Consider the following 13,225-nt stretch of genomic DNA (forward strand, 5'->3'; position numbering starts at 1 on the left):
ACAAAAAAATTGATTAATGTCTCCAGTCTCGTTAATGAAGAGTGATAAATGCAAAAGGCAACGTCTCCATTAATATATATTAATCACTAACGCTCCAAAGAATGTGAATTGTATCAAAATGTTGCACGTTTTCGTAAATACGATTCAAATTTCAGCTACCACTAATCCCAAACTCTTGTCCCTTCGCCTCTTTTTTGCAACGTCTCTCGCCTATCGACATTGGCTATGGCAACTCCCAAATGCTCTCCCCACGAACATTTGATCTCAGTACTAACACTGCTATTCAACCAAACCCTTCTCGAATGGTTGGGTTTATAGTCTATGAGATGAAAGTTGGTGATTGTGAGTTGGATCAGTACGGTGTCGTCAATAATGCTGTTTATTCTGATTATTGTTACTGCGGTGAAAATATAAATTATCTGTTGAATTATGTTTAAATTGACTTATTATATTTATTCTTTTTTTTTTTATGAAAACAACATTAATGAAATTAATACTTTAATTAAGCAGCTCATCACGAATGGTTAAATAGTATAGATGTGAGTCTTGATGCAATTACCTGTGACGGGGAGTCGTTAGCTCTATCAGAGACGTCTTTGAAGTTCCTTTCGTCACTTAGAGTATGAACCACTTGGTGATCCTTATAGCAATAATAATTCAGTTATGAGTAGCGTTTTCCTACAAATAATCCATTTCAATTGCAAACAGAGTGGAGGTCGATTTGTTCTTAAGATGAGGTTTTTGGACATCTCAAAAGCTCGCATCTACATCGAGCACAAAATTTTCAAGCTACCAAATATGGAGGTTAGTACATTTCCTAGTCACGTTTAGTATATATCTATCTAAACGTCTCTAGCATTTTCGGGGTCTACTTGAAACGGGCTCGACATGTTAAATAAACGTCTCTTACTTTAATTGATCTTATTTTTGTATGTGTAGGCAATCTTAGAGGCACAGGTGACGAGAGTTTGGCTTAATAAAAATCATCGTCCAATGCAGATCCCACAAAAATATTTATCCAAATTTGCTCAATTTATTCATGATCATAATCAGTCTAACAGATCAACGGTCGGGATTAAAGACGATAACAAAGATGGAGCCAAATTTGCTCAAGTTATGAATCGACGAGTAGCATATTATGTTTAACCACATCGATAGTTGATATTTTCCATTTTAGTCATTTACATATCATCGCCAGCTTCACTGTTTTAAAACACGTCTGACTATCGAGAAGAGGTTTCCACACCCTTACAAAGAATGTTTAGTTCCCCTCTTCAACCAATATGAGATCTCACAATCCACTATCTTTCTTCTTGGGGGCCGCATCCTCACTGACATGTCGTTCAGTGTCTGACTCTGATACCAACGGTAACGACCTGACTTTCTGCACATGCGTCGATTGGAGTCGTTACTAAACAATCAAAAATTTAATACATGCCGACATGCTAAAGTAATTTACAAAATATATATATGCTCTATCTTAAATAATTTAAAAATATGTCTTAAATAGTAAATTAAAATGTAAAACTTTGAGTTGTCTTTTGACCGTCTTTCCACTCTGCTCGTCACCCCACGCTACAACCTAACAATTATTTTCATGATGAATAGACATGACAACTAATAACATCTATGTAACAATCCATATAACGACATACACATCCAACAATAATTTAAAAAATAAAATTATGATAATATCTATTAATGGTGAGCTTGAGTTGATTGAGGTGTGAACTAGAACCACCGTCAATTCAAGTAGCGGACACTCAAGAGCTTAGGCTTCACTTTCTGGGGTTTCACAGTTCTTCCTCTTCCACCCTTTGCAGAAATGGCTGAAGCAAAGAAATCAAACCCTGATGTGGAGAAGAGGGTGATGGTGGCCGTAGACGAGAGTGAGTGTAGCTACTATGCTCTAATCTGGGTACTGGAAAATCTTAAACAATCCATTGCCGACTCGCCTCTTTTCGTCTTCACGGCTCTACCTCCGCCCACCAGTTATACCTCCGGTGCCGGTGCCTCTCTCGGCCTCGCGCGATCGTATTTCCCTGTTGCATCCAGTTAAGCATTGCTAATTTTTACTTTTATTCAAACACTTTCAGTTTAAGCCATGATTTGCGTAGTTTAATCGCGAGTGATTCATAGATATCGATGACTCCTTGGCTGCTAAATGATGAATTGAAATAATCCCATTCCCGTTTTGTTAATGGATTCTTTCTAGTTCGAAGAAATGTCTCTGTCTGCTAGATTGATTAAGAAAAAGGCATTGATTCAGAGTGAACTTGATTGTGCACAACAGATACGGAGTTGGCTCATACGCTTCAAGAGAATGATAAGAAAGTTAGATGCGGCATCCTAGAGAAAGCAAAAGATATCTGTGCTGAAAGAGGGGTATGAATGTTCATATTTGAAGAAGAATTGTGTTGAATGTGTATTTCTTGATGGCATAAATTATATGCTGAATGATATTAGGAACATAAAGTTGTTGCTATTTATCAATATCTGCAGGTGGCTGCAATATCCATCACAGAGGTTGGGGAACCTGGAAGGATGATATGTGATACAGTTGAAAAGCTCAATATAAATTTGCTTGTTTTGGGTGATCATGGCATTGGGAGAATTAAGAGGTTATTCTTCGTTTTCTTTCTTACACAACCAGTAGTGCTCAGGAGAAGAGTTTTTGTCTAAATTTGCTTTTACAATGCCGTTGATTTCAGCGTCTCGAATTTGTTGATGTTGTTTTGTTATGAACGATTATCATTTGGTGCAAGAACACACGCAAACTGACGAGTTTGCAAGCTCGTGTTCTTGCTTCTTATTTGTTGCAGAGTGTCTATTGACTTGTATGAATACATTTACATGTTCTTGCTTTCCAATCTCGTTACCTAATCGTTTTTGTTTTCCGGTATCGTTACCTATTGTGGGTTTATGTTCTGGATGCTGATGAAATTAATATATATCTCATACAGAGCTCTGATCGGGAGTGTGAGCAACTACTGTGTTCAAAATGCCAAGTGCCCTGTCCTTGTCGTGAAGAAACCATAGGAAAATGAGGTGTGCTGCGTTTCCCACTAATATTTTGTTGCTTAGGAGTATCTTCCAAATGTTAGCTTTGTACTATTGTTTGCATGACTAACTCGTTTTACCGAGTTTCAATCGCAGGACTTGTAATAAAAGATATTACGATTGTGTACTTGACGTCGTAATTTACAAATTCACGGTTGTAAAGAAGAGCTATCTTTGTTGTTCCAGAAAAAATGTCATATTTTTGTTGCATTTTGTGAGATCCCACATCGGTTGGAGAGGAGAACGAAGTATTCCTTATAAGGGCGTGGAAACCTCTCCCTAGCAGATGTGTTTTAAAACCGTGAGGCTGATGACGATATGTAATGGGCCAAAGCGGACAATATATGCTAACGGTGGGCTTGGAGTGTTACAAATGGTATCAGAGTCAGACACCGGGCGGTGTGCTAGCGAGGATGCTAGCTCCTAAGGGGGTGGATTGTGAGATCCCACATCAGTTGGAGAGGGGAATGAAGCATTCCTTATAAAGGTGTGGAAATATGTCCTTAGTAAACACGTTTTAAAACTGTGAAGCTGACGACAATACGTAATGAGTCAAAGCGGACAATATATGCTAGTGGTGGGCTTGGGCTGTTACTAATGGTATCAGAGCCAGACATCGGGCGGTGTGCCAATGAAGACGTTGGCCCTTAAGAGGACTGGATTGTGAGATCCCACATCAGTTGTAAAGGAGAACAAAACATTCCTTTTAAGGGTGTGGAAACCTCTCTCTAGCAGACGCATTTTAAAACCGTGAGGTTGACGACGATAACGGGCCAAAGTGGACAATCTTTTTTAATAGTGGGCTTGGGCTGTTACAAATGGTATTAGAGCTAGACACCGAGCGGTATGCCAACGAGGACGCTGACCCTTAAGGGGAGGTGGATTGTGAGATCCCACATTGGTTGGAGAGGAGAACGAAACATTCCTTATAAGGGTGTGGAAACCTCTCCCTAGCATACGCATTTTAAAACTGTGAGGCTGACGGCGATACGTAACTGACCAAAACAGACAATATCTGCTAGCGGTGGATTTGAGCTGTTACACATTTTATCCTTAAAAAGGGAAACGTGCTTTCAATATGGCTCGTTTTCTCTCTTTTTGTACGGAGTGACAAATATAATTGGCAAGGAAGATGCTAAGCTCAAAGTGGCTGGGACTAGGTAAAGACACTAAAAAGAAGTAAATCAGTAAAGGAGAATGATATTCCAGGAAGAACTTTATTCATCTTATGATGCTAAGATTACAGAAGCATAGTTATGGTAAGCTTTTCAGGACTAACTTGAAACTCAACTATTTCATGCAGGCCTTTCCTTAGAGTATAAACTTGAAGAAAATCTGTCAACCAAAGATGCTATTCAAAACAGCTGCTAATCTGACACCGCCTTGTGCCAACCGCAGGTACACTACTGGCACTCGGGTCGAAAAATATTTCGCTGCACGTATTTTTTAAGTTAAAAAACTCTTCTGCTCTAAGAACAATTCAAACAAGCTTTGATTATACCTGCTAGCGTAGCCCCTTCGGTTACGCCTTTGTATGCCCAGTCACAGGCTGCTCGGATACTTTCTGATGCATAACTGCATATTTCAATGGAAACTTAGGGTAAATTAGTGGAACTTTATGCTCTTAATTGAAGGATCAACAGATTGTTTCTTTTGGCACATACATATCTGTGCATGCTATCGTCTTAGAATTACACTTTACCCATTCTTCAACTTCATCTGTCCATTCCTTCTGTTCAGAAACAGCAAAATGGTAGAAAAACACATTAGAATCGCTACGAAACAATTAGAACCAAGCTTTAGACTATGTTTCTTGACCGTAATATTCATTTGGATTGCATCGATCAGGCCGTTCACACTCGAGTCGTAGAACTTTTCTTCTGCTGTCTCGATGATGTTGCTATCCCATATCTGTAAGAATCATAAGCAACTGTGTTTTATCATTGATGCAAACTTGAACATGCCAGGACATACTGTTGAAGTTGGGTTATTATGTTTACATGGTGTAGATTTTGCTTCCTGGTGTACCAGTGAACTTCAATCGTGTTTCCTCCCTTGTCTTCAGCAAACCCAACATGAAGAGGCTGCATTTTATGTAAGCTCATCTTAGTAAATAATTTTACACATGTGGGCAAACTCCAAGTCTTACCTGATGGATGTCTCCCATGAAATGTGAAAGAAAAAGTAGTGCTTCAGTTAGGTTATCTGGTGATGGAAGTTTTAGCATATTAGCAAATTGATCTATTCATCATTGGTCATTAGCACTATAACAGCCGAAGTCCATTGCTAGTAGATATTGTCCTTTTTGGGTTTTTCTCTTTCAGGCTTCCCCTTAAGGTTTTTAAAACATGTCTGCTAGATTGTGATTGTGAGACCCCACATCGATTGAAGAGAGGGACGAGTAGCAGTGAGGACATTGGGTCCTGAAGAGGGTGTATTATGAGATCCTATATCGATTGGAGAGGGGAACAAGTGTCAGCGAGGACGCTGGGTTCCAAAGAGAGGTGGATTGTGAGATCCTGCATGGGTTGGGGAAGAGAACGAAACTTTTTTTATAAGGGTGTGGAAACCTCTACATTGTGACTGTGAGATCCCACATCGGTTGGAGAGAGAAACGAGTGTCAATGAGGACGTTGAGCTCCAAAGGGGGGGGGGTGTATTGTGAGATTCTATATCAATTGGAGAGGGGAATGACGAGGGCCAGCGAGGACGTTGGGCCCTTCGGGGGGTGGATTATGAGATCCCACATCAGTTGGGGACAAAACATTTTTTTTAAGGGTGTGGAAACCTCTACATTGTGATTGTTAGATCCCACATCGCTTGGAGTGGCGAACGAGTGCCAGCGAGGATGCTGAGCTCCGAAGGGGGAGGGGGGGGGGGGGTNGGGGGGGGGGGGGGGGGGGGGTGTATTGTGAGATCCCGTATTGATTGGAGGGGAACGAGTGCCAGCGAGGACACTAGGACTCGAAGGAAAGTGGATTGTGAGATCCCACATCAGTTGACGACAGAGTATTCTTTATAAGAGTGTGGAAACCTCTCCCTCGTAGACGCGTTTTAAAAACCTTGAAGAGAATTCCGAAAGAAAAAAAACCCAAAGATACAATATTTGTTAGCAGTGAGTTTGAGTTGTTATAGGCACTAACTTCTCAATTCTCTTGAAAATTACATTGAGACGAAGAAGATCGAGTTTTGTAGGTCAAAAGCTGGGAAGTATAGTTGTTAATGGCCCCTGCAACGCACCGACCTTCCACTCCATTTTCGTCTTTGCAATCCCCTTTCGACCCAAACGATAAAAATTCAGAACCAGAAAGGTGAGAGAAATTAGAACAACAGAAAGGGGATACTCAACTGGCATATTGGTAAGTGCAAAGGGATTCTGGAGTATTAACATAATGAAGAGCCGATGACCATCGATATCGAAACTTGATTCGATCAGCCCAAATACAAACGTTCGCTAATTCACCATTTGCATACTCAGGCAACAGTCGCTGCACTGCATCAGCTGCTGCTCTGCTCAACCGCGACTGTCGCAAGCAAAAACAAACATCAAATTCTTCATCAAAGAGGTAAACATGGGGGAATTGGTTTCAATGAATGTGAAGATCAAGAACCTGAGCGATCTTGCAGATGGTAAAATGGCCATCGAGGCCCCAACCAAAGCTAACAGGAAAGATGAACACCAAGAACACTAGAAGACCTGCCATGAAAGCTCTGCAGGGCTTCATTTTTATCTCCTGTTCTTGTTCTTCTGGTGATTTGATTCATTTTTGTGTTTGAATCTGTGCTTAAATAGAGTGATGAATGCAAGAAATCTCAGAAAGTATGAACAGTATAGAAAGGCATTCAATTTCGTTGTGCTCATATGAGATATGTCAAGTGCTCTGTCACGCTGAAGCTAACATTCCAAAAGGGTCTCTATTCATTTGTGGAAGTAGTTAAGGTAAAGTTTTAAATTATGGAACCGTTACCCTTTTGCTGTTTTCAATGTCATTTTTAATACATTTCTTAATTTCGTTTATTAAAATAAAAATCACAAAAAAGAAAAAAAATAATAATTATCCAATTAATTTTAAAACATATAACGATTACCACGGTGGTAAATTCGTGAATATGTAAGTTATCTTAAAATATTTTATAAGATTTGATTCGGTTCAAGTTAACTCGGAATTTTTATTCTACCCAACTCAAACCGTTGACTTGGGTAGGTCCAGGTTGTTTGGTTGTCAGGTTCTAAAGGTTCTAAATTATGGGACACCAAAAGAATTGTCTGTTGTGCCATATGAGGTAGGAACCTCTCAAATACAGTTCTTTACTTGCCTATTTCGATCGGGGAGAACAGGTCATTTGACAAGGAGATTTTGAAATTGCGGAGGCTTGGTTCAATCAAGCTGCTGAGTATTGGAAACAAGCTGTAACACTTACTCTCGATAATTATATTGAAGCATAAAATTGGTTGAAGATCACAGGGCGTTTCAAATAAGCAAACTCTGTTTATTTTTTTTTTCTTTATTTTAATTATCGCTGTTGAGTTGGATAGGTCTTGGTTGTTTGGTTGTCAGGTTCGATGTACACATCTAACATATGCTTTCTAACCTCAATTTAAGGCATATTATCTTAAGAGTGAATGAAATAGGAGCACTTTACCTGATTCTTCTCATCCCGCCCATGTAAGTAAAAGAGTGAAATTAGTAAAGGTTCATGAGTGAAATTAGGTTCAGGTTCAGTCTTTCTTCGTTTACTGTCTTTTCAGGGAAAGAAAGGACCATATCAAGAATAGTTCCACCCGAGTCTCGTTCAGTTCAATTAGTAAAATAAAAGGGTGAAGGTTGATTCTTCTTCTCATCCTAAGGTTCAAGAGTTCTTCAATCATTTCTTTTCATTTATTTACTTAACTGTCAGTAAAAGTCATTGAGTATAAGGTTACCGAGTAAGTAGTTGCTCCTCAGGATTGAATTAATAAGCTAAGCTGAAGTAGCTCTTTCTTTGGTTCGTCTAGTAGCTTGACTTTACTACTCCTCCTTTCAACAAACACTGTCAAAATCAACTCGGTTGGTGTGTCTTACCTTTCTTCAAATGAAAAGAATAAGGATAGAAGATAGAGACGCTCAGCAAACAATGAGACTAACTAATACTAATAGGGAGAAAGGAACGAAGGATTACTTGTTTTCACTTCGCTTTAATAGTAGTAGGCTAGATTATCATTTAATTTTTAAAAGAATTAAAAAAGTAATTTTAAAATTTAATTTAATTTTTAAAATTTAATTAATAATTCATATATGTTTACGATGGAAAAACAAACATAAATTTTAAAAATTAAAAAACAAAATTAATCAATATTCATATTATATTAATTTATTTAATTAAAAATATGATTCCAAAAAGTGGCCGGTGTAATTCTTAAAATAAATAAATAAATAAATAAAAGTGGTCGGTATAAACATCTTGTATATGACGTCACCACACTATGATAAATTTGACTTTTAATTTTGTGGAGTCATTAAAAATAAAATTAAAAATTAAAAATTTTAAAAAAAGTCTTATTCAATTTCTATGTAAATTGTGGTCCATATATTTCATAATATATTTATTTCCTTATTTGATATCATTCTTTATATATATTTTAAATAATTATTCAAACCCAAATTACAAAAATGGCCAATCTTTTAACGCACGAGTAAAATGGGTTGAATAACCAATTCTCACGTTTTTAATTCATAAGGAAAACACAAATCATCCTTTGCACGTGTATTATTGAGACCCGGTCTTCATAAACCCAACACGTGAACTATTAAAATATTACGAGGGCGAGAAATATAATATAGAATTCAAAAAACGTCCTCCACTAATAGGTTACAGTGCATTAATAGAATCCTCAAGTGTCAAACAAAGAAGCTATGAGTTTTGAAGGTGTAGTTAAAAGTGACTCAAGTGTTGAATAAATGGTGTACTTTGTTCGAGGGTTCTAGAGAAGGAGTCGAGTCTCGATTAAGGGGAGGTTGTTCGTGGGTTCTATAGGACTCAGGAGAGGCTCTATGATATACTTTGTTTAAGAGGAGGATTGTTGAAAGAGTAGTCCCGCATTGACTGATTAAGGGGAAGATCACGAGTTTATAGATGAGAAACGCTATCTTCATTACTATGAAGCATTTTGGAGAAACAGTCATAAATATCATTCTTTTTAGGTATACAGTCATAATGTCAACTCTCTACCACCCCCAGACACTATGGTCTAAGTGGGCAACCCCATGTCACATGCATGTGTTATGGTGTGGATGAGTTTTACAATATGAGTGTCTTGGACGTCTTCCTTTAGAAATGATTTTTTAAAAACATTGTCTGCAGGAGTGTGTCAATCTTGCACCTCAACCCTTGAGTCGGAGATTAGTATATGGGGTAGTTCTTCGATACGATTTCCAAAAATGACTTAGCATGTACATGCAATGATTCATGGCTCGATAGTACCCAGATGGATGGATGTTCAGGATGTGTCGATGATATAGTTGATTCATGGAGTCGATTCTCGATAAGTGCGTCTGAGCAACCAGTGAAGACTGATGAAATCTTAGAATTTGCAATGGCATCATGAGGTGTGAGTCATGTTATAGAAAACTAAGATGATAAGACGAGATGCGTTGTTGTATTTGAAAGACCTTGACCTCTACCTAGAATAGAGGTAAGGTCGAGTCGAAGACTTGGCCTAATAAGCAAGTCAACTAGAGTAGCAAGTAAGTAAGCATGCACGCACATGTTTCAATGAATAAACTTGTTTATGCATGAGTTGAGTTCGGTTGGTGAAGGAGAACCTCACCTAAGATCCAATGAATAAGTAAAGCCGGACAAAATATTATAATGGGACTTGAATTTCTCTTAAGACTTATCATGATCATACCTAGAAGTCATAACGTCCCACACATTTCATTGGTAGGGCGGTTAACCGTCTCCCTACCGAGTAACGTAATTGTATCGGAGCCAATGCATGGCAGAATGAGATATTCAGTGGAAAAGGCAAATTTGGAATGAATTTGTTGTATTACCATTTATAAAATATTTAAAATTACATTGCTTGCTATATAAGATTAAGATTTATTTGTTAATTATCACAATATATTATATCCCTCATTTAAAAATTTAAAATTAAAATTAAAGTTAAAATTCATGATTATTTACCAACAATAATTGACCATGAATTTTCTCTTAATTCATCACTAATTTTTTATTAAAAAATATGTGAAATTATTCAATAAATTATAATATATATATATATATATATATATATATATATATATATATATATATATATATATTGAATTATTTTTTTAATATTAATTTTTTTAAAAGATTATAATATTATTTACCAACAATTATTTTTTTAGAATTATAATATAAAATTGAACATTCGTTTTTTTTAATTTAATATTAAAAAATTTAAGGATTAACATTTTAATCCATGTATGATGATAATGATATTTTTTAACTTTTAAAAAAATATTTAAGAATATTAGAAATACTTTTAAAAATTTAAATATTTTTTTAAAAAAAATTATGAAACGTTTAAAATTTTAAGGATATTTTTAAAAGTTAATTTTTATTTTAAATTTAGAGTTATTAATTTAGTCTAAAATTAATTAAATTTTTAACCTTTTAAAATAAAAATCACAATACTTTATGAGGTGCTCCTCCGATCACAGTACCGGCCACAAAGAACAAACTTCAAAAGTCAGGTACGATTCATCTCCACGTGTCAAAATCCCAGTGGTAGTTTAGTGAACCCCACCAATTTCTGACCGCACATTTTCTCCAGATGACCGAATATTATGAATTTGATTCCGTCCGTTCCCATCTTCCTTCTCGCCGTTAACAAAATTATGAATTTCTCAAAAAAAAAATTAATATTTTCCCATGTGTCGCTTTTGTTGCTGACGTGGTCTCTCTCAGTCTCCCACGTAGCCAATCCCTCTCTTACACGTCACTCTTTTATTTTTGAATTTAGCCTCAATTAACAAAATTATCTCTTCATTTTCAACCGTACCCCCTTTAAATAAATAAATAAATAAACCTATTATTATTATTTTCTTTAAATAAAAATATACTTTATTCCTTCATTTCTAAGTCTTTAAAATATATCTAATTTTAAAATATATATATATATATATATATATATATATATATATATATATAATTTTCAAAGAGATTAAGAGGATATTTAAAAAAAAAAATAGGGAAATAAATAAAAAAATAAATTAGGAGAGAGAAAATAGTTTTTTTTTTTTAATTATTGTTATGAAAATTTAATGTCATTATTGGAAACTTTAAAAAAATTATGAATATTCTTTTAAAAAAATAATAATAATAGAAAGCGTAGGAGCGTTGATTTTAACCTCCTCTTCTGTTTCGTCCTTAAAAATCCCTCCGTTCTGCCATTTCCGCCTCCTCTCCGCCGCCGCATCTTTTCCATTCCCCTTTCATCTTCCTCCGAATATTCCCAATTTGGATTCCCCAATTTTCTTTAAATCTCTCCCTGTTCTTCACTCTGTTCTAATCAGTTCTAAGCTTTGGAGGCTATGGAGGTTCCTGTAATTAACAGGTTAGGTGGCCTCGATTCCGACATGGCTTCCTTGCACAATCCGTCTCTTCTACCCCAAATTTTCGCCTCCCGTTCTGGCTTTCAAACGATTTCACAATCCCTTCATCTCTGGCAATGGAGCGCCGTCATTATTGCCCTTCTTGCTACTGTCAGCGGCGTAATCAACCGGATTAAGCTTCTCCTCGTCGTTTTCCGGCGACAGAAACGTCTTCTTCAGGAAATTGTCGACGATTCCGACTCCGATGGCGATTTCTCTCTCGACGATTCTGCGAGCTCTGTTTCGTCGTGGTCGGAATTTGAGGAAGACGACGCCGACGAGCCCGTGGATTCGTCTTCCCGGAGTTGGGATTTGAGAGATCGGGATTTCCTCATCAGGGGTTCCGATTATTTCTTAAACGATTCCGAAACGAAACGGACTCTGAGATTCCGTCACCGGTCAAGCTTTGACACCCAAGACGACGGCAACAACAACAACCAGTTCTCGTGGGCGGAACTCACCGGAGGTAAAAGCGTCGTGAAGTTATGGGATGATCTCAGCTTCCAATTCAACCACCGTCCCTCCGACGAGTGTATTTCCGGTAATTCATCCATTAGCCTCTGGGACACGCGCGTTGGTTCGCAAATGCCGGCGTTAATCGCCGACTGGAAGTCGATGACCGGAAATGTCTCGGGGGTTAAATTTACCGGAGATCGGAAGGTTTATATAAGTAACGAAGAGGCGAGGAGGATAACGGTCGGTGACGTTAGAAACGTGAAGTCGCCGGTGGAGAATTTAACGGCGGCGGATGCGGAGACTTGGTTCGACGCCGACGCGGTGATGAGTTAAAAAGGAATCCGAGTCAAAGGTGAGTTCGTGTGACTCGGAAGGTGACTCGGGTTTGTTAGATGCCAGCTGTGCTGGATTCTATGTGACTCAGCAACACATTTTTAAAATGGGAGGACAAGATTGTAAATAAAATATTGTAATATTTTATTTTTATTAAAATAAAAATAAATTTAAATTTAAATATGTTTGTTGTCCGACATGTAGACCTGGATATTGTTGGTTGGAATAAAATTAAGTGGAATCTAAAGTGGTTGGTATGAAGCACATGATTTGTCTAATTATGTAATTTAATTATATAATAAAATAAATACACACGAATGAACTAGATAAGACTGTATTTTTGTCAGATCCATGTCCGTGAGAGAGAGAGAAACGAAATATTTCTGATAAGAGTGTAGAGATCTCTCTCCAACCGATGTTAACAAAATATTTGTAACAAACCTGTACAAACCTCTCTTTAACAGGAACGAAATATTTCTAACAAGAGTGTGGAAATCTCTCCCTAACAGACGCGTTTTAAAATCGTGAGGCTGACGTCGATACGTAATGGGCTAAAGCAAACGATATCTACTGAGTTGGAAAGATGTGTCAGCGATGACTCGTGTGGATTGTGAGATCTCACATGGGTTGGAAATGAGACAAATCAATCCTTATATACGTGTGGAAACCTCTACTTAGAAAACACGTGAGGCTGATGACGATACGTAACGGATTAAATTAGTGGATTATGTACCATAATTATAAATGTAACAAAA

At 37.2% G+C, this 13,225-nt stretch overlaps 4 protein-coding genes across 6 annotated transcripts; 3 read left to right on the top strand and 1 right to left on the bottom strand.

Annotated features, from left to right (window-relative positions):
- Nucleotides 1-126: 126 nt before the first annotated feature.
- On the top strand, nucleotides 127-1,146 carry LOC111467362 (acyl-acyl carrier protein thioesterase ATL4, chloroplastic-like). The gene is made up of 4 exons (XM_023112223.1): nucleotides 127-402; nucleotides 511-620; nucleotides 709-804; nucleotides 940-1,146. The coding sequence occupies exons 1-4, from the start codon at nucleotides 240-242 to the stop codon at nucleotides 1,144-1,146; spliced, it is 576 nt and encodes a 191-aa protein (XP_022967991.1). The 5' UTR covers nucleotides 127-239.
- A 629-nt stretch (nucleotides 1,147-1,775) lies between these two features.
- Nucleotides 1,776-6,902, top strand: LOC111467462 (universal stress protein YxiE). 3 transcript variants are annotated; one of them, XR_002714561.1, is made up of 8 exons: nucleotides 1,776-2,054; nucleotides 2,294-2,385; nucleotides 2,503-2,621; nucleotides 2,964-3,048; nucleotides 4,364-4,458; nucleotides 5,070-5,155; nucleotides 6,256-6,419; nucleotides 6,539-6,902. XR_002714561.1 is itself a non-coding variant. In XM_023112368.1 (5 exons), the coding sequence occupies exons 1-4, from the start codon at nucleotides 1,826-1,828 to the stop codon at nucleotides 3,037-3,039; spliced, it is 516 nt and encodes a 171-aa protein (XP_022968136.1). In that variant the 5' UTR covers nucleotides 1,776-1,825; the 3' UTR covers nucleotides 3,040-3,048; nucleotides 4,364-4,723. The 3 variants fall into 3 exon arrangements, 1 of the variants encoding a protein (XP_022968136.1); XR_002714560.1 differs by having other exon boundaries at nucleotides 6,256-6,902; XM_023112368.1 differs by lacking the exons at nucleotides 5,070-5,155; nucleotides 6,256-6,419; nucleotides 6,539-6,902 and having other exon boundaries at nucleotides 4,364-4,723.
- Nucleotides 4,249-6,875, bottom strand: LOC111467455 (endonuclease 2). The gene is made up of 9 exons (XM_023112358.1): nucleotides 6,672-6,875; nucleotides 6,410-6,584; nucleotides 6,227-6,334; nucleotides 5,210-5,265; nucleotides 5,061-5,144; nucleotides 4,879-4,971; nucleotides 4,725-4,792; nucleotides 4,562-4,635; nucleotides 4,249-4,493 (listed from the first exon to the last, which is right to left on the bottom strand). Exons 1-9 carry the CDS (start codon nucleotides 6,783-6,785, stop codon nucleotides 4,399-4,401), a joined length of 867 nt encoding a protein of 288 aa, XP_022968126.1. The 5' UTR covers nucleotides 6,786-6,875; the 3' UTR covers nucleotides 4,249-4,398.
- A 4,524-nt stretch (nucleotides 6,903-11,426) lies between the features above and the next one.
- On the top strand, nucleotides 11,427-12,731 carry LOC111467456. The gene has a single exon (XM_023112359.1). It carries the CDS (start codon nucleotides 11,622-11,624, stop codon nucleotides 12,468-12,470), a length of 849 nt encoding a protein of 282 aa, XP_022968127.1. The 5' UTR covers nucleotides 11,427-11,621; the 3' UTR covers nucleotides 12,471-12,731.
- The last annotated feature ends 494 nt before the right edge of the window (nucleotides 12,732-13,225 follow it).

The sequence above is a fragment of the Cucurbita maxima genome, unplaced genomic scaffold, assembly GCF_002738345.1.
Source record: "Cucurbita maxima cultivar Rimu unplaced genomic scaffold, Cmax_1.0 Cma_Scf00034, whole genome shotgun sequence".
Classification (NCBI taxonomy): Eukaryota; Viridiplantae; Streptophyta; class Magnoliopsida; order Cucurbitales; family Cucurbitaceae; genus Cucurbita; species Cucurbita maxima.